At 40.7% G+C, this 25,318-nt stretch overlaps 1 protein-coding gene across 1 annotated transcript in view; it reads left to right on the forward strand.

The window, feature by feature from the left end:
• dst (dystonin) overlaps positions 1–10,606 on the forward strand; it is a 188,225-nt gene extending 177,619 nt beyond the window's left edge. The window contains exons 95-102 of the mRNA XM_021580916.2: positions 86–103; positions 1,274–1,378; positions 2,873–2,990; positions 3,362–3,478; positions 5,568–5,761; positions 6,164–6,274; positions 9,307–9,439; positions 9,573–10,606. Coding sequence (XP_021436591.2) covers positions 86–103; positions 1,274–1,378; positions 2,873–2,990; positions 3,362–3,478; positions 5,568–5,761; positions 6,164–6,274; positions 9,307–9,439; positions 9,573–9,826 — 1,050 coding nt within the window. The 3' untranslated portion in view covers positions 9,827–10,606. The remainder of the gene's footprint in view (positions 1–85; positions 104–1,273; positions 1,379–2,872; positions 2,991–3,361; positions 3,479–5,567; positions 5,762–6,163; positions 6,275–9,306; positions 9,440–9,572) is intronic.
• Positions 10,607–25,318: the final 14,712 nt, after the last annotated feature.

Here is a 25,318-nt window from a genome sequence, read left to right on the forward strand (position 1 = left end):
ATACGTTACCTTAAGTGTTCAGTGAAACATGTGCTTTATGAAAAACTAATTTGTAACTTTTTTTCATTGTCCCTTCCACGACCAGTTCTACCTTGGAAACCAGGTACATATGACAGGCTCAGGCCGCTCTTTGTCGTTATCTATGATGTGGTGCTGTGCCTAATCAACCCCTCCTCTCTTTTTTGTTGACCCTGTTTCTTTTCCAATTAACATTAACATTTTGCCAAGAGTCTTCCAAGACATAATCACGATGGAACTCAGAAGTAGATACACTAGACAGCAATAATTCTTTCAGACATTTCCATTCACTTGAAAAGGCTCACTTTTAATTTGTTTATTAGTCTATGATAATAATAATAGCCATGTGGGTAGTTCCACCGGCATAAGTAGTTGGGATATTGGATTGGGTCTGGCTGGCTGGCGTGGGAAAGCAGCTGGTGCCTATAACTGGTGCAGGTGGAGGACCATTGATGTAGTAGCCTGCTAGGAATGACTGTGCAATAAAATAATCCCCTTTTGGGTCATGGGCTTTCTTCAGCTCATGCCAAGAATGAAATGGCCACGGTGTCATAAAATGCATCTTTGTGTATATATAACCTGTACTGGTTGATTGTGCAGATAAAAATAGTGACAGTAATGCTCTTATTTAGATAGGAAATAACATTGAGCTTGTGATCATTTCTAAAACTACAAATCAGCATGTAAGGCAGTCAAGTGTTATAATGCTTTGAAGTCCAATGCTGATTCAATTATTCCCTCTTATTTGTAGTTGCTTTTGAGCTTCCAATAAGAAATAATAGGTTTTCCAAGTTTTTACCCCTTCATGTGCTTTAATTGAACCGTTTGGGATTTAGAATGCTTTTAATGTGTGGTAGCCTGTTGCTTCTCTTTTATTTCCTGGGATTGATTTGTCTCAGTAATGGCTGACATGACTTTGTAAAACTGCTTTTTTTGTTCAACAAACATTAACTGCTTTCCCTTTAAAGATGTGCAAACACCTTTCCATTGTTAGGACATTATCTTGCTTGATTTTATTTTATTGAGTTCAAATGGGCAAAGAAATGCATGTTGCAATACAGGATACATAACTCATATAAAATGAATGGTCCATTCACTTTCTGAAACATTGATGGCTGTTTGTTGAGGAGAATGAATAGGGGTATATAGGGGAGACAAACAGTACACCGCATGTATTTGTAAGATAATGTGTGTCTTCTTCACCAGTTTGTATTCGTTTATTACTCAAAATCAACTTAAACAATTTTTTTGACAGTTTGGTCTGGTTCACTGCTTACATGATGATGAGATAATAGCAAACAGGGACAGTCAAAATCTAACCCCCCACCTACACGTTGCGGTTTTGGAAAGCTGTATTCTGGTAAATGGGCATTCTTAAGCCATTTGTTGTGACTATTTTTATTCTCCAGATCATTTTCCAATTCAATTCATCACTTTTACTGTACTTGATCACAAAATTCACCAGTGTCATTCAATCATTATGGGAATCACATAGTGCAAAGTTTGAATTTAAATGAGATTGTTACAATAGGTACCTAACTGGAGGCTCATCAATGTGTGGTCATGTTTGATTGTTTACACCGTGGTTGACTAGAGAGATGATAAGATGCCATCCCCCATGTTGTTCCTCATTGGAGCTCAGCTGCATTGGTTCCTCCATCAATGTCAATGCATCTATGAATATGGTGGTTTGTTCTGTAGTGATAGAAAGTGCAACTGTTCACGTTGTTGGTTTGCAGGAGATTTTGTCCGTTTTGTCTGTTTGTGCTATTGATTGTGCTATGATGTGACAATGTTTGATGGAAAGCATGAGGCCATGGTTGTTGTGTTGTCAAATCTGCTAACCCCTTGGCCATATCCAACTGGCTGGCTTCTCCTGCAAATACTCTTCTTATGACGCTTGGCTGTTTGTTCACCCTCCATATCAGGCTTGTTTGAAAGCTTTGCAAGACACATGCAAAACAGCCCATAGTAAAGTCGAAAATAACAATATTCCAAAAGAAGGTAAGGATAGACTGCAACACTATAGTGCCCCCTAGTGGTTGAGTATCATCTCTTCAGTCTAATGATCTTTATATTATACAGCCTGTTAGGAGTTTCCAGTTGAAAATGTGAAAAAATGAGTAAACATTCCTAAATTATAATATTGATTAATGACAATATTGCAACCCTTTGTGACAAATTATTAACTTACTAATTATTACATTTACTTGCAACCTTAATCATAAGGGATAAATAACATTGTCATAACAATGATATTGACCTCAGATGCCCTAACCAGTCAAAATACTAGTTGTTATATCATGATTATGACAGGCTAAGCCTGTTAACAGGGGGTATCAAGTAAAGTGTTACCCATTTCACCTCAATTACAAATCAATGTATCCCAATTTCACAAGTCACACACCAATCCCACATTGTTGACAATGATGAATGCACTAATATATTCTGGGAAGGCAAAACCAGTTGGATTGACCCTCCATTTGTGTCTATGAGAATGAAACCTTGATGTTGTTGCTTTGTGTCTCAATCAATGGGCTTAGCTGAGCAACACAAGAAAGAAACCAGACAGCAAAACCATCCTCTCTCATCTAGTGATGAAGTGAAATCCATTTTAGTTAAGTCATATTTCATATGTATAACTAGTCGTTGTAATCCACAAGTCAGAAGACACAATGTAATCAGGCACCAACTCATAGACGGATAAACTTCCTCCTAACAATCTCCAAATTGTAGCATCTGCTGGTTTCTGGTGTTGCACAGCTTCAAGTCTTGTCCAGTGTTGTTGATGCAGAGTAGTGCTTAGTGACTCCCGGCCTCACCTTCCTCTCTGTCCTCCCTCCTCCCTCTGCAGTTCGGAGACTCCCAGCAGCTGCGTCTGGTGCGGATCCTGCGGAGCACTGTGATGGTGCGCGTTGGTGGAGGCTGGATGGCTCTGGATGAGTTCCTTGTAAAGAACGACCCGTGTCGAGGTAAGGCTCCAGACAGGACAGGGTAAACTTTATAAAATGTCATTCATTTTAAGAAAGGGAAATCTCTGGATTCGGTTTCACTTGTGTGTCACTTATGTTTTAATTGTCTATTTTTAGATAGCGGTGCTCCAGCTGATTCAGTATTTATTACCATATGATTTGATGTTGTGTAATGGGTTTCACTCTGATTAAATGATATGGCTGGATAAGGCTGAATGTGGCATGTAGAGTCTGAGTGTGTGTCTGAGTGTATGTTGCTACTCTATTGCTTACAGTATCAGATCCTACTGCCATGCAGAAGTTCCTCTATTTATGTGTTTAAATTTTCCTGCTAAATGCCTTCCTACTGCTTCCTACGCCTTCCTCTCCAGTTCATCACCACGGGAGTAAAATGTTGCGCTCGGAATCAAACTCTTCAATTACTCAGTCTCCTATAGGTTGGCAACAAATCTCACACTTTCTCACCTTGCTCCATGAACCCCCCAGTGGTATGTGTGTCTGCATCACCGTATGTGTAAGGGGTGTTAATGTGTGGGTGTGTGTACAAAATGGGTGTGTTGAAGTGCTCATTGTGAATGGCGTTCCCATAAAGCGACTCCACTCACACTCTCCTGTTATCCAGCGGTCTGTGGGTCTTCATGCATGCTGTCATTTTCTCTGAGTCACATCACCTGCTTCTGAATCTCTCTTTACTTACTGACCTCCAGGCTAACACCAGTTCTCTCTCTCTCTCTATCGCTCTCTCTCTCTATCGCTCTCTCTCTCTGTCTCTCTCTCTCTCTATTGCTCTGTCTCTCTATATCGCTCTCTATCGCTCTCTCTCTATCGCTCTCTCTCTCTCTCTCTCTCTATCGCTCTCTATCGCTATCACTCTCTATCGCTGTCTCTCTCTTTATCGCTCTCTCTCTCTATCACTCTCTCTCATCGTGCTCTCTCTCTCTATCGCTGTCTCTCTCTATTGCTGTCTCTCTCTCATCGCGCTCTCTCGCTATCTCTATCGCTGTCTCTCTCTATAGCTCCCTCTCTCTATCGCTCTCTCGATCGCTGTCTCTCTCTCTATAGCTCTCTCTCTCCATCGCTCTCTCGCGCTGTCTATTGCACTCTCTCTCTCTATTGCTCTCTCTCTATCGATCTCTCTCTATCGATCTCTCTCTATATCTCTCTATTGCTCTCTCTCTCTATTGCTCTCTCTCTCTCTCTCTCTATCGCTCTCTCTCTCTACCGATCTCTATCTCTCGCTATCGCTCTCTCTCGCTGTCTATTGCTGTCACTCACTATCGCTGTCTCTCTCTATCGCTGTCTCTCTCTCTTGCTGTCTCTCTCTCTCGCTATTGCTGTCTCTCTCTCTCTCTATCACTGTCTCTCTCTCTATTGCTGTCTCTCTCTCTCTCTCTCTCTCTACCCTGCTGTCTCTCTCTCTCTCTCTTTCTCTATTGCTGTCTCTCTCTCTCTATTGCTGTCTCTCTCTCTCTTTACCCTGCTGTCTTTCTCTATCTATTGTCTATCTATTGTTAACTGTCTCTCTCTATTGTTGTCTCTCTCTATCTATCGCTGTCTCTCTCTCTATCTATAGTCGATCTATTGTTAACTGTCTCTCTATTGTTGTCTCTCTCTCTATCGCTGTCTCTCTCTCTATCGCTCTCTCTCTCTCTCTCTATCGCAGTCTCTCTCTATTGCTGTCTCTCTTTATCGCGCTCTCTCTCTATCGCTCTCTATCGCGCTCTCTCTCTATCGCTCTCTCTCTCGCTCTCTCTATCGCTGTCTGTCTCTCTCTCTCTCATTGCTCTCTCTCTCTATCGCGCTCTCTCTCTATCGCTCTCTATCGCTCTCTATCGCTCTCTCTATCTATCTATCTATCTATCTATCTATCTATCTATCTATCTATCTATCTATCTATCTATCTATCTATCTATCTATCTATCTATCTATCTATCTATCTATCTATCTATCTATCTAAAAAGCAGCCAGTGGCTTTGTGCACCTTTTCTTTTTGCAGTGCCGCTGACAATCACTGGGTTTCCCAGCAATTGACTATTTCCGCCTAAAGGCTATGCGGGGGAGAAATAGTTACTTATAGTTATATGGCTGATGTTCTAAGCCACTGGAATTCATCATCATTTTTTTGGGGTGACCATAGATTCTTCTATGTATTTTTATTTTGTTTTGTTTTGCGAGGTTGGGGTGATGGAGGCGTTTATTGATTTGTATGTGCAGAGTGAGTCTGTTGTACTGTACATTAAGCACTCTGTGCATATGAATCTCTATCGGTTCAGAACGTCCTTTTCACAGCACTTCCTATTGGGACTGTTTGTTTTCAGTGAGTTTGCCAGTGTGGCTAAGTGATGTGAAACTGCATGTCCTTCATTCACACGTGTTTATTTGCACAATAGTCCAGTCCCAGATACTATAAACAACAACCTGTATTCATTTCAAATGGTCTGCTGTTTCTAAAAGCAGGCACTCATCATACATTTACTCACTCCACTGAAATGAATTAGGTTCACCTTACTTATAATCAATCATACACCAACAACCATGCATATGTCTTACTGTATGTTGTCATATTTTACCCCCCAGCCAAAGGCAGGACAAACATGGAGCTGCGAGAAAAGTTCATTCTCCCAGAGGGCACCACTCAGGTGATGGCAAGCTTCCGGTATAGAGGTCGTAGGTCGCGGCCGTCGTCACGAGCTGCCTCTCCCAACAGGTCAAACTCTAGCCATAGCTGTCCGGCCCAGCATAATAACCCAGCCTTGCCCAGCACACCCAAGGTAAGAGACGCCCACAATCTGGGTAGGAGCTTTTGACTACATACTCCTTCTTCCACAGCAAATACATTTATTAACTTCACTGACAACAGAGCAAAATTGGCTAATGACTTGTATTTAATGACCATAGGAAGCTAGTTGTATTTGAACAATTTCTACAGAAACGGTGTGTGTTGGTTTGTCTGCCATTCCCCACATGCTCCCAACCATATCTATTGTTTTTCATTTGTCTATTTTATCATTTGTTTATATATGTTGTTTTTGGTTGTCTGATATATTTTGACCATTCCTTTCTTTTGTCATATATCATAGCTCTTCGTTTAGTCTACCTGTACTCCTTTTAGTTCTTGATTTCTCCATCTGAATCCCTGTGTTTGTGTGTTTGACTTGCCATTATTCCCCCAGACTCCCCAACACATAACTCGCAATTATGATAAACCCTGGCTGACAAACAGCAAACCCTCCACTCCTCTTAAATCATCAGACTCCTTTGAGAGCCAAGGTTCATCCTCTGAGGTATAGTGACTCAACAGGGCCTGGAACGCTCCAGAGCTCTGAACCTAACAACTGCTGCCTCCTACAATACCATCTAACTGAATTGTATAGTGTCTGAGTAAAAGGAAAAAGGACACTAATAACTACTTAGATAGCCCTACCCCTTCCCCTTGGCCCTAACTTCACAATAATTTAATATCTAAAGCATGGCCGACCAACTAACGGCAGATAAAGAAGATATTTTCTAAAGATCGACATCATTTTCATCTGTTCAACAGGAGTGGATTATTTTCTTCTTTATCTTTTTTTATTGCTACAAATGATGATGGGAACTGTGTTTTTAGAATAAATTATGATTGCCGAATAATTTTTAAGGTATGTGGGGCACGTGCTGTCATCACATAGCCATAAGTTCCACTCCACATTTAAAGATGCACTATAAAGGAATCGTTCTGCCATTTCCTGGTGGCTAAAATTCTAATAGTTCGCCTAATTTCAGTTTATGTCACAAAACAAGCAAGTATATCATTGTACCATCTAAACTGCTGTGAAATATATTTTCCATCACCAAAAATACTGTATTTTCAGTTGTTTGAAGCTGGTGAACAAAACCGAAAGTAAAAAACACAAAAACTAAACTTAAGATCGGAAGCATAGAAATAGCGCACACAGAACAGATCTTGCAAGACATTCTTTCAATGATAGTGACAGCTCTATAAAAAAAAATGTCACATTGCAGCTTTAATTCTAAATGCCTACTGCTTGCAAAATAAAAATAATTGAACTATAAAAAATAATGTTTTTCCTGAGTTTCAAGAATAACTGAATTGCTTCACTTTGCTTTTCTGATTGGCTGACAAGTTTTACCATTCAATTATTTCAGAGCTACAGGAGTGCAAGTTTCACCGTGGCACGGACCAGCCTAGGCAGCCGTTAGGCACATGACAATTATTAGAATGTGGCAAATATAACTCATTTCTTGCATTCTATCAGGAAACAGATAGGTTGAAAGGCATACAGTTGTCACCAATTTATTAATGCACAATTTGCCTAAATGGGTAATGGAAACACTTCATTTGTATTCGACACTGTAGGTTCTTGCGATTTAAAAAAACACTTTTTTTTTTAGGTGTGACGCCATTACAATCAGCAGTTTTTATCGACACAAGATAGTTCAATGGAAATACACCCTAGCCGGCAATTGTTGCATCTATTTTCTATGCAAACTTTCTAATGTAGAAAAAAAAAATCGCTGGACAAGTTAATGGAAACATAGCTATTGACGGTCAATCAATTATCCCATGTCAGCTAACATTTTATAGTTTGCTAGGTAAGTTAGTCTAGTCAGCTATCTTAACCTTGTAGTAATCATGGTCAAATTACTGACCAGGCACCCAAAGCAGGGGCCCTGACCTCCAGGGGGCCCTCATTGATTTTGTTAGTCACTTTCACTCAGATATCATATCAACATGACATAAGTACTTTAAACCACTAGCCATGACTTATGTAAAAATACTTTAAATTACTACTTAAGTCGTTTTTGTGTGTATCTGTACTTACTATTGATATTTTGGACAACTTTTAATTTTACTTCACTACATTCCTAAACAAAATAATGTACGTTCTACTCCATATGTTATTCCTGACACAATGCTGTGCAGGACAGGAAAATGGTCCAATTCATGCACTTATCAAGATAACATGCCTGGTCATCCCTACTGTCTCTGATCTGGCAGACTCACTAAACACAAATGCTTTATTTGCAAATGGAGTGTGCCCCTGGCTATTCATTAATAAATAAAAAAAACAAGACAATTGTGCCATCTGGTTTGCTTAATATAAGCAATTTGAAATGATTATACTTTTACTTTTGATACTTAAGTATATTTTTGCAATTACATTTCATTTTGATACTTAAGTATATTTAAAACCAAATTCTTTTACTCAAGTAGTATTTTACTGGGTGACTTTTACTGGAGTCATTTTCTATTAAGGTATTTTTACTTTTACTCAAGTATGATAGTTGGGTACTTTTTCCACCACTCATGGCAAAATGTGTAGAACTGCAGGAAACAGGCATTAAAACTGCAAAATGTTCTGCCCCGTGGCAAAATGAGTAGAATAGCAAGGAATTGGTTTCAAGACTGCTACATTTTCCCGCTGCCCCTTGGAAAAATTTGTAGAATTGCAGAAAATGTGCTTTAAAACTGCAACATTTTCCCAAAACGTTATTAGCCTGATGAACATAGAAACTAAGTTGCAGTTTCTATGCTACAATGGTGAAATGTTTTATACATCTTTAATAATGGTAATCAGAATGTGTTGTTATATGGCTGCGATCTGATTAATGTTTGAATTGTAATTTTATGATTAAAAAGATATTGTTTACATTTTTACATTTCTAAATAATTAACTAAGCCCAGAAGTTTGACCACCCCTGATCTAAAGAGTCTGGATAGGTGTAAAATGTGTAGTGGTGGAGCTTCCGCCACTACACAATCCCCCAGAATGAAGAAGGCAGATCTGCTAGTATCAAAGTGTTAAGGCCAAAGGGGAGGTGTAGGGAGCAAATTGTGATTGAAGGGAGTACATAAGATGTATATTTGTTGTCTTTTAGAGGCCCGATTTCAGTTTTTTATTTTTATTTAAGGCTTTAACGTACTAACTGGTGATCGTTGTGGAACATTCTCTCTGTTGTCAAATACCTTCTCTAACTAACTCTAACTAAGAACTGACCCGCTGTTCTGTGTTGCATGTTGAACTGTTTATCTGTTAATCCACTGTACAAGTTTAAGTTGTTCCTGAAATATCATACAGTACATCAACTTTTCATTCAACACAATAACCCCTTACATTGGATGTCCGTGGGGTTTGATCAGATTTCATCGGAATGCCACATTGCATAACATGCTAATTAGAGAAGAATTACCAGTGTTCGAAGAGTCGATGTACTAGACTAGAGAATTGTCTTCTTCTGTGATTTACCATTGTGTACCTAGATATGTTTTTGTAAACATAGAGAAAAATGCTAACAAATGCTCTGTCTTTTGCAGAGCACTCCGATACAGGGAAGTAAACTGCGGCTCCCTGGATACTTGTCAGGAAAAGGTTTCCAGTCGGGAGAAGAGCAGGGAACCCTGATCAATGCTGCTGTGATGAAAGCACGGGGACAGGCGATAGGGTTTGGTGAGTAGAGCATCCTTTTGAAAAGCAGCGACTGCTTTCTGTCTGCTAAAGGGCTCTGCTGTTCGGCTCTGCTATTAAAGTTACCAGTCGCTGTAACCAGACAATAACCATACCGGAATCTTTTGTCCCCCAGAATCGAGAAGGTCTGGCAGCCGACCTGGAAGTAAAGCAGGCAGCCGAGGGAGCAGCCGGAGGGGAAGCGATGCTTCAGACTTCGACATTTCGGATATCGCATCGGTGTGCTCCGACACATCGGAGACGGTGGGTGACACCAGTCGGGCTACACCCCGCTCGTCGTCACGTCAACACGGAGGCAAGCCCTCCAAAATCCCGACTCCTCAAAGAAGGTCGACTCCCAGCAAACTGGCCCAGACCTCCAAGAGATAGTCAGGGGCCTTGAGACAACCACGTTGGCCCAAAGTGACAAGAGAGACTGGCGTATGTGTTGATTATTTAAAGTCTTGTGAAGATGTAAAATATTCTGTTGAATAGAAAAATTGTTTATTATTAAGTGAGAATGGAATGCCAATGGCCTTGTGTTTGTCTTAATGTATTTAATTTTTTGTGAATAATGTCAAATTATTATGACTATTTTATTTTATTGACGCTAAACCTGAAGAGTTAAGAGAAACTGAAAAGAAAAAATCATGGAGAAGACCACACTGTATGGTCAACTAACAATTCTACACACTAATGAATGGCAGCACACAGCATTGTGCTCGTGAGAGGGTTACTGAATGTTCTGTATGCTGACATGCGTGTGACAGACCCTGTGGGACACCTCAATTATCTATTATCTATTTAAAGTGCAATGATGTACTGCCAAAATGCATTTAAAGGGCAATACAATATACATGTAGCCTACCACATAGTAAACACTGCAAAAAAATGATGTTCTGACTGAGATGACTGTTGAAGGCAAGTTCACGCAGAAATCCCTCAATATCCAGGCTTTAAAGTACTCCACCTTACCTTCGGTAGTACTGTTTTGTTTGGTCAACTTACAGTGATGTGTGCCATTTTACCTTGGACATTGGCCTCCCCTGACCCTGAGTAGACATTCTTTAGTGCATTTGTCAGTGTATGGTTCATTTTGCTAGAGTGGAAAGGATCGCTGTTAATGTTTTGTAATAAATCTGCTAGCAGAAAGCTACCATGGGATACTGACCTGGGTCACATACTTGTCTGTTTTTTTTTACATGATGTTATACATTATTGTTACAGAATAATGTATAATTTCTGTAGATTGACCCAATAGGATGCAGCGGAGAGACAACAGGAGACAAAATAAATCTAGCATCATATAGAAATGGGAATTATTTCATAAAGTCTCGTGATGACTCGTGGTGTTATTATATAATGTACAGGGAAAGGCAAAGAGGGATATCTAGTCAATTGTACAGCTGAATGCATTCAACTGAAATGTGTCTTCTGCATTTAACCCACTCGAGATCTTTGAATAGGACAACTGTAGTTGAGCAGATTATAGTTTCACCCCAGGAAATGTGGAAACTTGATCTGTATTGTTGCATTTCAACATGGTCTACCTGTGAGTTTCTTACAGATCGTTTCTTCTAAATCTCTCAGATCATATGAACTTTTACCTCTTTCGAATTTAAGAGCTGTGTAAAAGCTGTGATAATGGTGCTCATTCCATAAATGTCAAGTTAGAGACAAGTTTGTCTCAATTATGGGCCTACAGGCAGCCCATACCATCTGTGGGTCAACATAAATGTAAACAAAGGAGCAGATCAATTGGTTATATTTAATTTGTTGAAATGAATAACCAAACATGTACAGATGGTGCCTTTAATGCCAAGGTGTGTGCCTCAAAAAAACATACATTTAGATTTTTCATTCAGAGCCATGAAGATCAGTGAAGGTCCACAAGCAGGGTATAGTTGACAAATCCAACTCTCATTTATTTTAGGCCACATGCTCAGGTTCTGTGCAGTGTTTTACGGGTTTTGAGTTATTTGTATTCCCAGCACCACCATTCTCTGTGCGGCAACGTTTGCGGAGTGCTCCTTGCGCATGAATGCGACATACTACAGGTTTCCACCAGTGGAAATCAGGACAGCAATTGACTGTCCTGGGAAGGCGGTCACATAACCAAAAATGTTTCACCTTTTAGTTGAGTTGATAAAAGTATGATTATAAAAGTAGCCTAAAATAATGAAAATACGTATATGAACTGTGACAAGTTAATATGCAAAGAAAAATCTACATATTTATTGCTGAATAATGATTAGGGAGGCTTCAGAGGAGATGACAGGTGTAGGAAAGGACAGGTTACCATGCTCCTTGCAAATTCATTTCAGTCTATTTTATGCCATCCCAATCAATAAGGCGTCGAAAGATTTAGATTTTGCTTGTGCTCCTAATGTGTGTAAAAATGGAAAGAAGAACTGAATGGTTGCCCTGAGCCTTCTCAGGACAACCAGTGTGTTTCAGCAGAGGAGACAGGCCTGTGGGAGAGATCAGATCCCCTGGGGACCGAAGGTAGAGTGGAGTGCAAGGAAGGGTCAGGTCTTGCTGAGACCAGCCACTATCTTTCTGAATGGTTTAAGGCATGGTTTGGCCTAGGGACGCCACTTTTAAATTGGTTATATCCTCACTGCAGCAACTGTAAAGGAACCGAAAGCAGTCCACATCGGGGCCTCTTTTTCAGGAATATGTGAGTGATCTTTACAATATTGTCTACGTTCATATATAGGTATATTTCAATTTTATTATAATTGAATTGAAATATGATGGTGGGTTTTGTGTGTGCTGGAAACAATTGGCCATTGATTTATTGTGGACAAATATTACTGGCATCTAATTAAAATTGGATATCACAAAATTGGGGATAATTTTTGATATATAAATATATATATATGGAAAAAGTAAGAAAAGGAAAGTGTAATTTGTCTGATTTAAGAGTAGACTAAGATAATAGCTCCATCAATTCAGTAAAGTAGATTCTTCTGTTTTGGATCTGGATAATGAATAGTGTTTTATGGGAACAAAATGTCAAAGAATCAAATGAACTTCAGCCTACTTTTTTGACTAAATGAAATATCTCAATTCTATTCAATGGTTGAGATTTGAGCATATGTGAACATGATTGGGTATTGTATGATTTGATTTGTTGGGATTATCTTCTTTTGACATAGTGAAGTTGATATATATATATTTTTTTATGGTTCATGAATAATTATGTGACTCCTTCGGTAAGGTTAGCTGTGACCAAGTTATTATAGGCACTTTTCGGACCAATTGCCTGATTGGACTTGATTTAATATTATTATCGGACATAATTTAATTCCAGATGGAAAAGTACATAATTTTTATAGATCATTTGATGCTGATTTATAGACCTACATAAACCTGTAAAATATATGTCGGGCATATTTTTGTGTTCATTTGTAATCAACATTTCTTTTAGAATGCTGTTATTTCTATTATTAATGGAGTAGGGTAATGTTATTTTATTGTTGAGTATTTTTGATTTGCATTTGATTACAATAGACCTACTCCTACCAATTTAGTAAAACAGTGCACTGTTCCTCACTATAGATAATTGGGGGAAATGGCTAACATTTAAGTGAGATTTCCTTGATCTTAGAGCTTCTCTTATTTTACTTTTGCATGTGTTTATAATCCCTGGCACATCATATTTAGAAAATGCCAGCCCTATAAGAAATGCTGGTTTTCCCAGTACTTCTAGCTTTCTTTGGATTGACCAAAAGCCAGGAATTACCAAGTAAGTACCATAAAATGACTTTTTATTCCCTTTTGCTGTTTATTGAGGGTATAATAATGCTGCTTGATTGATTTTCAGCTTTTCTCAAGACTGTCTGTTTTCTTTCTTTCCAATATTAGCAAAGTTGGTTGGCGTGGAAATTTACGAACAGTGATCCGGGCAATGCAATATAATTTGATCCTCTATTTCTGTATGACCAGCAAGTGGCAGCACTGGTACATACAACCATAACCCTCTCAGAAGAGCACACATCCTTCCCCTCTTGAGTAGTTCCTGCAGTCAGTATGGGATTTTGGCTTAACAGAATGTATCACTACTAACCCCAACTGACGTCACGGTGAGGTCAAAAACATCCGGACTTCCCATTTTCTGAACGAAATGACACCCATAGAATTAGGAAATATGACACCCTTCAATTGTGGGAATGAGAGTCAACTGAATTAATGTTGTGTCAAGTGTAATGACATTTTGTAGTGTGTAATCAAGTGTACTGTTCTTTGTTAAAGTTACTGCAAATCAACACTGATTGAACAAATAACTAAAGTTTGATGCTGTTGAATACCAGTAACATGAATACCAATAATCATTGTTTGATTGATCATATTTTGGGATAAATCCCTTTTTGATTTATTCACCTGTTCAGTCCTTCCACATGCCCACTGCCACTGCACTGTTCAGTCCTTCCACATGCCCACTGCCACTGCACTGTTCAGTCCTTCCACATGCCCACTGCCACTGCACTGTCCAGTCCTTCCACATGCCCACTGCCACTGCACTGTTCAGTCCTTCCACATGCCCACTGCCACTGCACTGTCCAGTCCTTCCACATGCCCACTGCCACTGCACTGTCCAGTCCTTCCACATGCCCACTGCCACTGCACTGTTCAGTCTACTTTGTGACTTTTTCAAATGATGTGTTTTATGTCTAAAAATGCATCCAGATCCTCATCGTTCACTGCCTTAAACCCTTCAACACTATGAACATGACATTGGTGAAAAACTGAGCTGCATGTATTTACTCTGAGGTTATGACATGCTAGAGGAGTTCCGTGTATCTAAGTCCAGAGGGGTGAGGAAGGTAGACGGATCTGAACCTGATTCAGTGGTCCTACCGTGTGAACCCTGCCATCCACCTGTGCAAAACAATGAGGTATTGTCTGCATGCACATTTGAGGCCAAATTGATTAGAATAGATTGGAATTTGTGAGGTTTCAAATAAATAAATGTCAAGATGTACAGTTGATTCTCAGAGGATAACACAGGAAAACACTTATTTTTAAAGTAGTCCTGAGTAGAATTTTCCTGATATTCAAACTTAACACACATAGTTAAAATAATTACAGAATTAAAAAGGTACAAATGTACAGATAAAAGTAATCAACCAAAGTATAAGGGTAGGGCACAACATTGTTCGAACTTCAGAAACATGTTGTTATAGAATCGACATGCCTCACTGACATGTAGAAAAAGTCATCATATTAGCTTTATTTATAGTATTTCCAGTATGTTGCATCCTCCTGAACGAGACCCAGCGCCCAAACTTTGTCATTCCACCTCTCCTCACTCAATAATTATGTTTATCTTAAGGTTTTCTACTTTCCTCCCATGTGAGTTAGTTAACATGAGCTAGGACCATGCACCAAAATGAAAGATTAATAGCGACGTGTATTGTATGAGCTACGTTTATTCTCTGCTCCTTTGCCAAAGGGGTATCCACGGTTTTTCCACTCAGTGTAATTATCACTTCCAAACAACAGATTTGATTTCATCTCCTGCACGGAAACCTACAAATGTGCCTTTGCTTCATTACTTGATGTTCACCAATTGACAGTTGGTGGAACACCACTGGAGTTTCATTCAGTCATCACAATGGGTGAATCTAGTAATTGACACGTTTGTTGATTAGCATTATGATGTGTTGTTGGTCAAAATGCATTATGAGTACTTATAGTGTATCAGCCTATCATCCAGGGTTTCCTTTGGAAATGAAGACATCGTCATTAAATTGGAATAGGGGAGGGTTTTCCCCAGCCATCTTCAAACCCTCATTGACACTTTCTTGGCATAGATAGGCTACACAGATTTATGCTGTTTGTCTACTCATTGCTGGGAGGCATTGAACATCAGTAGTTCATCTATTTGTTGGGTCTTTTCCCTCTGTGTTGTGGCCAGCAAAGCTGTCCTCAATGAACTTTCAATGCCTGTATGTATGTGTATGTCTGTATATGTATATATATTTGCAAAAAAATATATATGGGGGATTGAAAGTGATGCAGACAATTACCTTGATGGAAGCTACAATCTATCTGCAATATTAAATCTGATGTACTCCCTTACATTTTCTTTTACAAAAATGTAAAATGTTCAATGCCTGACAACTAAGATATGTTTATATTGAGTATCAGAAGTGTGTTACTATAAATATGTAATACATACAAATCATGGAAACAAAGAATGATGTAAAATGTCAAAGTACAGCATCAAAAAGGCAACAGGAGTGATTTATCTGGACAGGAAGCCACAGAGGGAGAGAAGAGGGTGTAGACAATTAGGTTGTGCAACAGGCCTGCTGTGATAACAAACATTAATGGTAGATTAAGTTTCAGTTTCAGAGTTTCCAACTAGGGTGGTTTTGAAACCAAAAGCAGAGGTTTAAAAGCGGCGGGGAAAGCTTTCAAATGTTAAGCCCGTGCAACACTGATTGTGTTGTTTCAAAAGTATTTGATCATTTTATTCTAAATACAATTGCACTACAAATGCAAGTGCTTGTTCTACATGAAAATAGTATGTTTTCAACTATGTTCAGTGTCTCCTAATGCACCATGATTGTCGTGCAACAGTGATGTGTACCCCAACGGCCTGCCCTCCGACTACTCCATCATTGCCACATTTAAGGTGACGAAGGACGCCGCCAAGAGGTCCTGGAACCTGTGGCAGGTCAGCGACACTGATGGACGTGAACAGGTGGGCCTCCGTTTCCAGGGCGATCTCTGGACTTCTTCTACACCAGCCCCAGTGGCACCCAGATGCTGCGCACATTCCACCAGGTGGAAAAGCTGTTCAATGGCGAGTGGCACAAGCCGGCGCTGCAGGTCAAGGGCGATAAGGTCAAGTAGCTGGTGGATTGCGATGAGGTGAGCATGGAGCCCATCGACAATCCCAGACCCATCATCCACCAAGGTTACACCTCCATTGTAAAGAGGGCTGTGGGAGACCGCTCCGCCTCAGTAAGTTCTGTGCTGTTCAGACCAAATCATGCTGGGTTGCCTACAGTATTTTGCAATTGTAGTCAACATTGATGAAGGCAGCACAGTCAATTCAGTGTTCATAAGAAAGCACACTGACCATAATATCCCGTGCCCTGGTACTGTAGGTAGACCTCCAGCAGATGAATGTGTCCTGTGATCCAGAGAAGGCCTACTCAGAGGACTGCTGTGAGCTCTCCAGTGTGGTGCGTTGGAAGAGACTGTCAGTGGGATCATGTTCCTCACTGAGAGATACGTACAGTACAGTATGTCTTTTAATCTAGCCTGTACTCTCATTCTCCCATAGAAGTGACTACGTGCTCCTCCCAAATGTGTGCTGTGTGTTTGTGTGGTGTCTCTAGGGAGTAGGGAACCAATCATAAGAACTAGTTCTGTCCCTACAGATGGACTAACAAGTTCTATTCTATTCAGTGTGGAGGGTATGCTGAAATTGGACTGACAGCTGGAAGGGCCACCTGTACGTGTATGCCCGGACAGCCTGGCAACCAGGGGCCCCCCAGGACCAAAGGTGACTACTAGGCTCATTACAGCACCACTGCTTTGAATAATGAGCTGAGAGCCATTAGCCTGACGGGCCAGTCTCTGTGTTCGTTCATTGGCAATGATAAAAGAGTTGATTACAGCACATACAGGATGAGACCAACTTGGCTTGCTCATGGTCCAGGCTAATGGTAACTGCTACCACTGTATTTCTCCATCTGCAGGGTCACAGAGGTCTCCCAGGCAACACAGGAGAGCCAGGAAGACTAGGCTACTGGGTAAGGACATTTTCTCATTCTAGTTCTCACTACGGTGTTGAGTTGAGCTGTATGGGCGAGGGTCAACAACTTAGAATAATGAGTGTTAATTGTCACTCAGAATGTATGCTCTCTGTTGGTCTTTGTAGATTTTACAGTATGCAGACATTAGATGTTGGGCTGTAGGCCCCATATTGACGGAGGAGGTTTCTACAGGGAGTTAAATAGAAGAACCACTGCTTGCTCGACAGCAGTGAAGTTGTGGAAAAGGGCAATGGAAGCATAACAGAGAAACGATATGATGTTTCAATAGCAGGCTTATCTGCATTGGAAGGGAAATGGTTTAGCTCAACATGGCAAAGGATCGTAGACTGTCTGGTTTCACTTTAACATCAGGGGATGCTTAACAGAACACTTAATAGATTGAATCTGAATGTGTTGAATTCCACACACAGCGAAAGCAGACAGTTGCATAACATTATTGCAAATGCCTAATAATGAATGTCGTTTTCTTTGCTATGGTAGGTTGCTATGTTTTATACGTATTAATCATTGCTTCATAATTGTTTTCATTGTAGTCATCGTAGTCATCAACATCATACTACTGCCCTTCATTTACTTAGCACTCAGGAAGAATGCTTTGTCATTGTCAGAGGACTGGAGAGAGTTGAGAACAGAACACCTCTTAAAGTACAATAGAGAGCCATCCAGCGCTGAGCAGGGGACAAAATGTTTATTAAGCAGTTTAATGAAAGGACATGGCATACTCATTGCATCAGGATTCAATTACATATTTGACTATGCAAACATAACCCTGCTTGTAGGCTTCAGGCAGTAGACATGATTATTTCCATTTCACATACTGAGTTATGACTAATTTACCTCTTTGATGTAGCTCCAGTACTCAGTGGTATGCTGGAGTTAAAATGCATAATGTCTTTTAAACACAACCCAGAGAACCGAGAACATGTGCCCAATAGTGTGCAAGGCTGGTAGTGGGTCTTCAAAGACAGAGGACGAGTTGTTGGCTTGGCATTTAACATGCCCTTTAGTCTGGAGAGACTCTGGGCAAAAATGGCCCATATATTCCGCACATCACACACACAAACACACACGCACGCACGCACACAGACACACACAGACACACACAGACACACACAGACACACACAGACACGACTATGCTGGGTACTCACTCAAAGACAGGGGGATGAGGGGGACATACCGTTTCTGGAGCTCAGTTGGGGGCCAACATCTGTCTTCTGTGACTCAGTGGAACCCTCACCCCCTGCCAATATGTAAGTCACAGAGCACGACCATGTTTACAGCCTCCCCCGCTGACGTCTAAGGAGGGCATTCCCTGGCTCCAATATATGAACTGACCACCCCGGTGGGTGGGTGGTCCTTCCATTAGTAAAGTTGTAAAGTTCACGGTCATGCTTCTGGATAAAGCGTTTAGCGTCTCCAAGGTCAGCCTCTTAGCAGCTGACTGTGCATGGCGTGGTCTGAAGTGAGATGGTTACTAAACTGGTGCCATGGAATAGAGGACTGTTGGTCTTGATCAAAGGTGTTGGTTGACCAAGTAGAATAACCCCAATTCAAAGGCCAAAACAGTGTCTTATATGAGTGAGGATATAAGCATCTGTGTGGAAACACTTACAGAATAAGTTGTTCAATTTTCCCTTAGCTATGACACATCTTTCCTCGGGTCATAAATTGTGGTCTACACTGTGTTAACACTAACTCCATGTTTCAGGGGTCAGCATGTCTCGCACTACTTAGATCTTCGGTCTAAAGGAAATATTTAACACATCATTATAGTCATCATGTACTACTAGAAACCCCTAATAGCCCATGTTCAGATTTCATCCTTCTGTAAACATCTAACTCCTCCAAGGAAATGTTATGGTTATTATGATAACTTCAAGTATTTGGATTGATATTGTATATTCCATTCAAAGGCCACAATGAAATGCAAATAACTTACTGTCATGCCCACACACTTGTCAGGTTGGGAAACTCCAATGTGTTCCGCCAATGTCTGGTCTGTCTTATACAATCAGTCAGAGCCACATTCCACTGGCCAAGACTACTGTATAACAGTCACCATGGACGGCTGTGAAACACTGCTCTACAGGAGTTCAGTCATGACATCATTTATTATTTCACATCTAATTACTGTAAATTCAGTCATATGATTTTGCATGCCTAAGCTGGGTTCTGCATGAACTCTGTGCAAAACAGAAAAATAGGAAGGTCCACGAGGTGAGCTTGTGTGTTCTGATTGACGCAAGTGCACATTTCACTAGAATTACAGTTGAAGTCGGAAGTTTACATACACCTTAGCCAAATACATTTAAACTCAGTTTTTCACAATTCCTGACATTTAATCCCAGTAAAAATCCCCTGTCTTAGGTCAGTTAGGATCACCACTTTATTTTAAGAATGTGAAATGTCAGAATAACAGTAGAGAGAATTATTTATTTATGCTTTTATTTCTTTCATCACATTCCCAGTGAGTCAGAAGTGTACACACACTCAATTAGTATTTGGTAGCATTGCTTTTAAATTGTTTAACTTTTTCTGGTAGCCTAAATTGTCAAATGTTTCAGGTAGCCTTCCACAAGCTTCCCACAACAGGTTGGGTGAATTTTGGCCCATTCCTCCAGACAGAGCTGGTGTAACTGAGTCAGGTTTGTAGGCCTCCTTGCTTGCACACACTTTTTCAGTTCTGCCCACAAATTTTCTATAGGATTGAGGTCAGGGCTTTGTGATGGCCACTCCAATACCTTGACTTTGTTGTCCTTCAGCCATTTTGGGACTTTGTCCATTTGGAAGACCCATTTGCGACCAAGCTTTAACTTCCTGACTGATGTCTTGAGATGTTGCTTCAATATATCCACATAATTTTCCTCCCTCATGTAGCCATCTATTTTGTGAAGTGCACCAGTCACTCCTGCAGCAAAGCACCCCCACAACATGATGCTGCCACCCTGTGCTTCACGGTTGGGATGGTGTTCTTCTGCTTGCAAGCCTCCCCCTTTTTCCTCCAAACATAACAATGGTCATTATGGCCAAACAGTTCTATTTTTGTTTCATCAGACCAGAGGACATTTCTCCAAAAAGCACTATCTTTGTCCCCATGTGCAGTTGCAAACCGTTGTCTGGCTTTTTTATGGCGGTTTTGGAGCAGTGGCTTCTTCCTTGCTGAGCGGCCTTTCAAGTTATGTCGATATAGGACTCGTTTTACTGTGGATATAAATACTTTTGTACCTGTTTCCTCCAGCATCTTCACAAGGTCCTTTGCTGTTGTTCTGGCATTGATTTGCACTTTTCGCATCAAAGTATGTACATCTCTAGGAGACAGAAGGTGTCTCCTTTCTGAGCGGTATGACGGCTGCGTGGTCCCATGGTGTTTATACTTGCGTACTATTGTTTGTACAGATGAACGTGGTACTTTAAGACGTTTGGAAATTGCTTGGCTGATTTCTTTTGATTGTCCCATGATGTCAAGCAAAGAGGCACTGAGTTTGAAGGTAAGCCTTGAAATACATCCACAGGTACACCTCCAATTGACTCAAATGATGTCAATTAGCCAATCAGAAACTTCTAAAGCCATGACATCATTTTCTTGAATTTTCCAAGCTGTTTAAAGGCACAGTCAACTTAGTGTATGAAAACGTCTAACCCACTGGAATTGTGATACAGTGAATTATAAGTGAAATAATCTGTCTGTAAACAATTGTTGGAAAATGTACTTGTGTCATGCACAAAGTAGACGTCCTAACCGACTTGACAAAACTATAGATTTTTAACAAGACATTTGTGGAGTGGTTAAAAAACGAGTTTTAATGACTCCAACCTAAGTGTATGGAAACCTAAGTGTATGTAAAATTCCGACTTCAACTGTACATACACTATATATACGAAAGTATGTGGACATCCCTTCAAATTAGTGGATGAGCAATTTCCGCCACACTCGTTGCTGACAGGTGTATAACATCAAGCATACAGCCATGCAATCTCCATAGACAAACATTGGGAGTAGAATGGCCTTACTGAAGAGCTCTGTGAATTTCAATGTGGCACTGTCATTGAATGGCACCATTCCAATAAGTCAGTTCGTAAAATTTCTGCTAGTGCTGCCTCGGACAACTGTAAGTGCCGTTATTGTGAAGTTGAAACGTCTAGGAGCAACAACGGCTCAGCAGTGAAGTAGTACTGTAGGCCACACAAACTCACAGATTGGGACCGCAGAGTGCTGAAAAATTGTCTGTCCTCGGTTGAAACACTCACTACCGAGTTCCAAACTGCCTCTGGCAGCAAAGTCAGCACAAGAACTGTTCGTTGGGAGCTTCATGAAATGGGTTTCCATGGTCGAGCAGCCGCACATAAGCCAAAGATCACCATGCGCAATGCCAAACGTCAGCTAGAGTGGTGTAATGATCGCCGCCATTGGACTCTGGAACAGTGGTAACTCGTTCTCTGGAGTGATGAATCACGCTTCATCAATCTGGGTTTTGTGGATGTCAGGAGAATGCTACCTGCCTCAATGAATAGTGCCAACTATAAAGTTTGGTGGAGGAGGAATAATGGTCTGTGGCTGTTTTAAAAAAAAACTTTTTATTTTATTTTTTATTTTACCCCTTTTTCTCCCCAATTTCGTGGTATCCAATTGTTGTAGTAGCTACTATCTTGTCTCATCGCTACAACTCCCGTACGGGCTCGGGAGAGACGAAGGTTGAAAGTCATGCGTCCTCCGATACACAACCCAACCAAGCCGTACTGCTTCTTAACACAGCACGCATCCAACCCGGAAGCCAGCCGCACCAATGCGCCGGAGGAAACACAGTGCACCTGGCCACCTTGGTTAGCACACACTGCGCCCAGCCCGCCACAGGAGTCGCTGGTGCGCGTTGAGACAAGGACACCCCTACCGACCAAGCCCTCCCTAACCCGGGCGACGCTAGGCCAATTGTGCGTCGCCCCACGGACCTCCCGGTCGCGTCTGTGGCTGTTTTTCGATGAGATCGGTGAGATCGGTGAGGAAGAACTTGACTGGCCTGCACAGAGCCCTGACCTCAACCCCAACAAACAGCTTTGGGATGAATTGGAACGCCAACTGTGAGCCAGGCCTAATCTCTCAACATCAGTGCCCAACATCACTAATGCACTTGTGGCTGAATGGAAACAAGTCCCCGCAGCCATGTTACAACATATAGTGGAGGCTTTTATAGCAACAAAGGGTAGACCAACTCCATATTAATGCCTATAATTTTGGAATGAGATGTTCGACAAGCAGGTGTCCACATACTGTTGGTCATGTGGTGTGTCTAGCATAATCTGGTTTTCCACCTGCTTGCTATACAGCTCACACTGCCTTTCTTCCTCTAGTCTGCTTTGTTTCTAATTTTATTTTTTATTTTTCTGCTGCAGGGAGGTATGGGACAGACAGGTGACTATGGCCATGTTGGGGAGCCAGGCGCCAAGGTAAGACATTGTTTCAATGTTTAAACACATTTATAAAATGTGTATAACAACAACCTGTCTCCCTCAGGGCATTGAAGGAATCAAAGGAAACAAGGGGATGAGAGGACTTCATGGCCTTGATGTGAATCCAGCATCAAACACATTTCCATAATCTCTTTAGCTGGTTAGTGGTGTCACAGTACAGATTACTGCTAACGAGCTGCTGTGTTTCAGGGCGACAGAGGTCCCAAAGGTCTGAAGGGATTACAAGGCGTCAGGGGCTTCAAGGTAGATTGTGTTGTGGTTCGTCATGAAGCATGTGGTCTCTTCAAATCCCCTAGGCTTCCATTTGGTCTGCCAACTCAGGATATGCAGATTACAGAGTCATATATACAGTTTATAATAATTATGGCTCTGAGCGTATGTAGTCATTTTGAAACGTAACAAAGTTGCTACTTTTAATGAGTGTTGTTTTCCTGAGTGTCGTGCTTGTACTATGTAATAGAATATTAAGAGGGTCTCATATGGGTGTTTTGATGATTACAGGGAACTCAGGGGTCACCTGGAGAGCTGGGTGAGACCGGAGAACAAGGAGGAACTGTACGTTTTTCTAAAGATGGGAGATACATACAGTATTGCAGTATTGTCTTTGTTTTTATCATCATTGACTAACTTGTCTGTCTTCTTGAAGGGAGATCCAGGTCCACTTGGATATGAAGGAATTCCAGGATATACAGGAGTGAAAGTGGATATCATTTAATCATTTAGTCTTATTTCCCCATGTTCTCTCCTATGAATGATTTCATTTTCAATAACATTGTATGCTTCTATTCTTGTTTGTAGGGAGAAGAAGGGCCCTCCAGTGTTGAAGGACCGGTTGGGGCACAGGGAGCGCAGGTATGTTGAGGGGCCACACAGTCATCCCCACTTGTTATGATAATCATAGCCGCGGGAAGTAGGGGTGCTGCAGCACCCCCTGAAAAATCAGATAATAATACTTTTTAATTTGTTTTATTTTTAATAATAATAATAATGATTACAAATATTTTTCTACACAAAAGTAGGGGCCTTTACAATTCACCGATATATTTGTCTGTAGAGCAGGCAACAAACAAAAAATCAGCACAAACAACATTAGTACCTCTGGCCAGGTTTGGGAATAGTCTTGACTCAACAAATTGAGTTAGTAATGGTAGCACTTTTAGCCCTAGTGATTTCCTAGTGGGAGGACTATCTGTAGGTCAGCTAACAAGGCAGTGAGGATGTTTACAGTATCTCCATACTGTCCATCAAATTCCACTGTAGATGAAGAAGTCCTTAGTGACATTAAAACATATCCATTCACAACAAACAGGAGCAAATTGTGTAAATGTACAGTATGTACATACAGTACATTCAGAAGTATTTAGACCCCTTGACTTTTTCCACATTTTGTTGCGTTACAGCCTTATTGTCAAATGTATGAAATCGTTTTTTCTTTCTCATCAATCTACATACAATACCCCTTAATGACAATGCAAAAACAGGTTTTTAGACATTTCTTCAAGTATTCAGACCCTTTACTCAGTACTTTGTTGAAGCACCTTTGGCAGTGATTACAGGCTCAAGTCTTCTTGGGTATGACGCTACAAGCTTGGCACACCGGTATTTGGGGAGTTTCTCTCATTCTTCCCTGCAGATCCTCTCAAGCTCTGTCAGGTTGGATGGGGAACAGTTATTTTCAGGTCTCTCCATAGATGTCCGATTGGGTTCAAGTCAGGGCTCTGGCTGGGCCACTCAAGGACATTCAGAAACTTGTCCCCGAAGCCACACCTGCGTTGTCTTGGCTGTGTGCTTAGGGTTGTTGTCCTGTGCCTTTCCAATCAATTTAATTTACCACATCTGGAGTCCAATGAAGTTGTAGAAACATTTCAAGGATGATCAATGGAAACAGGATTCACCAGAGCTCAATTTTGAGTATCATAGCAAAGGGCCTGAATAGTTATGTAAATGAGGTATTTATGTTTTTTTATTTTTTATAAACATGCAAAATTTTGACAAACCTGTTTTTGCTTTGTCATTATGGGGTATTGTGTGTATGTTGATGAGGACATGTGTTATTTACGACATTTTAGATTTTGTCTGTAACTTAACAAAATGTGGGAAAGGGAAAGGGTCTGAATACTTTCCAGAATGCACTGTACATATCTATCTCAAATACCTTGTACCCTTGCATCTGGTGCTGGTCCTCCCTGTATATAGCTTTTTTATTGGGTATTTCATTACACTTATGTTACCTTTTATTTTCCCTTAACTGGGAAGGGCTCGTAAGGTTGGTAAAGTCTACTCCCGTTGGAGTTCCGCGCATGTGACAAATAACATTTTATTTCAATTGAAAGTAAAGTTTGTCTCATTTCAGTGAAACAGAATAAATAAACAGAATAAATGAAGCCACAGAGGTTTTACATTGGTACATTTTTTTTTGTTTTTCATCATGTGGTTTGTCTTGACGTTGACGTTCTATGTCTTGGCAGGGTGTTTTAGGTGATCCTGGAGAGACCGGAGCTACTGGGGAAAAGGGCAAACCTGTATGTATGTCACATCATCACGTCTCTCATTTCTAAACATGCAAACCGTTCCTTCGCTTTATATTATTCACCAACCACAATAGTATATATTTAC

This window comes from Oncorhynchus mykiss, chromosome 23 (assembly GCF_013265735.2).
Source record: "Oncorhynchus mykiss isolate Arlee chromosome 23, USDA_OmykA_1.1, whole genome shotgun sequence".
Taxonomy (NCBI): domain Eukaryota; kingdom Metazoa; phylum Chordata; class Actinopteri; order Salmoniformes; family Salmonidae; genus Oncorhynchus; species Oncorhynchus mykiss.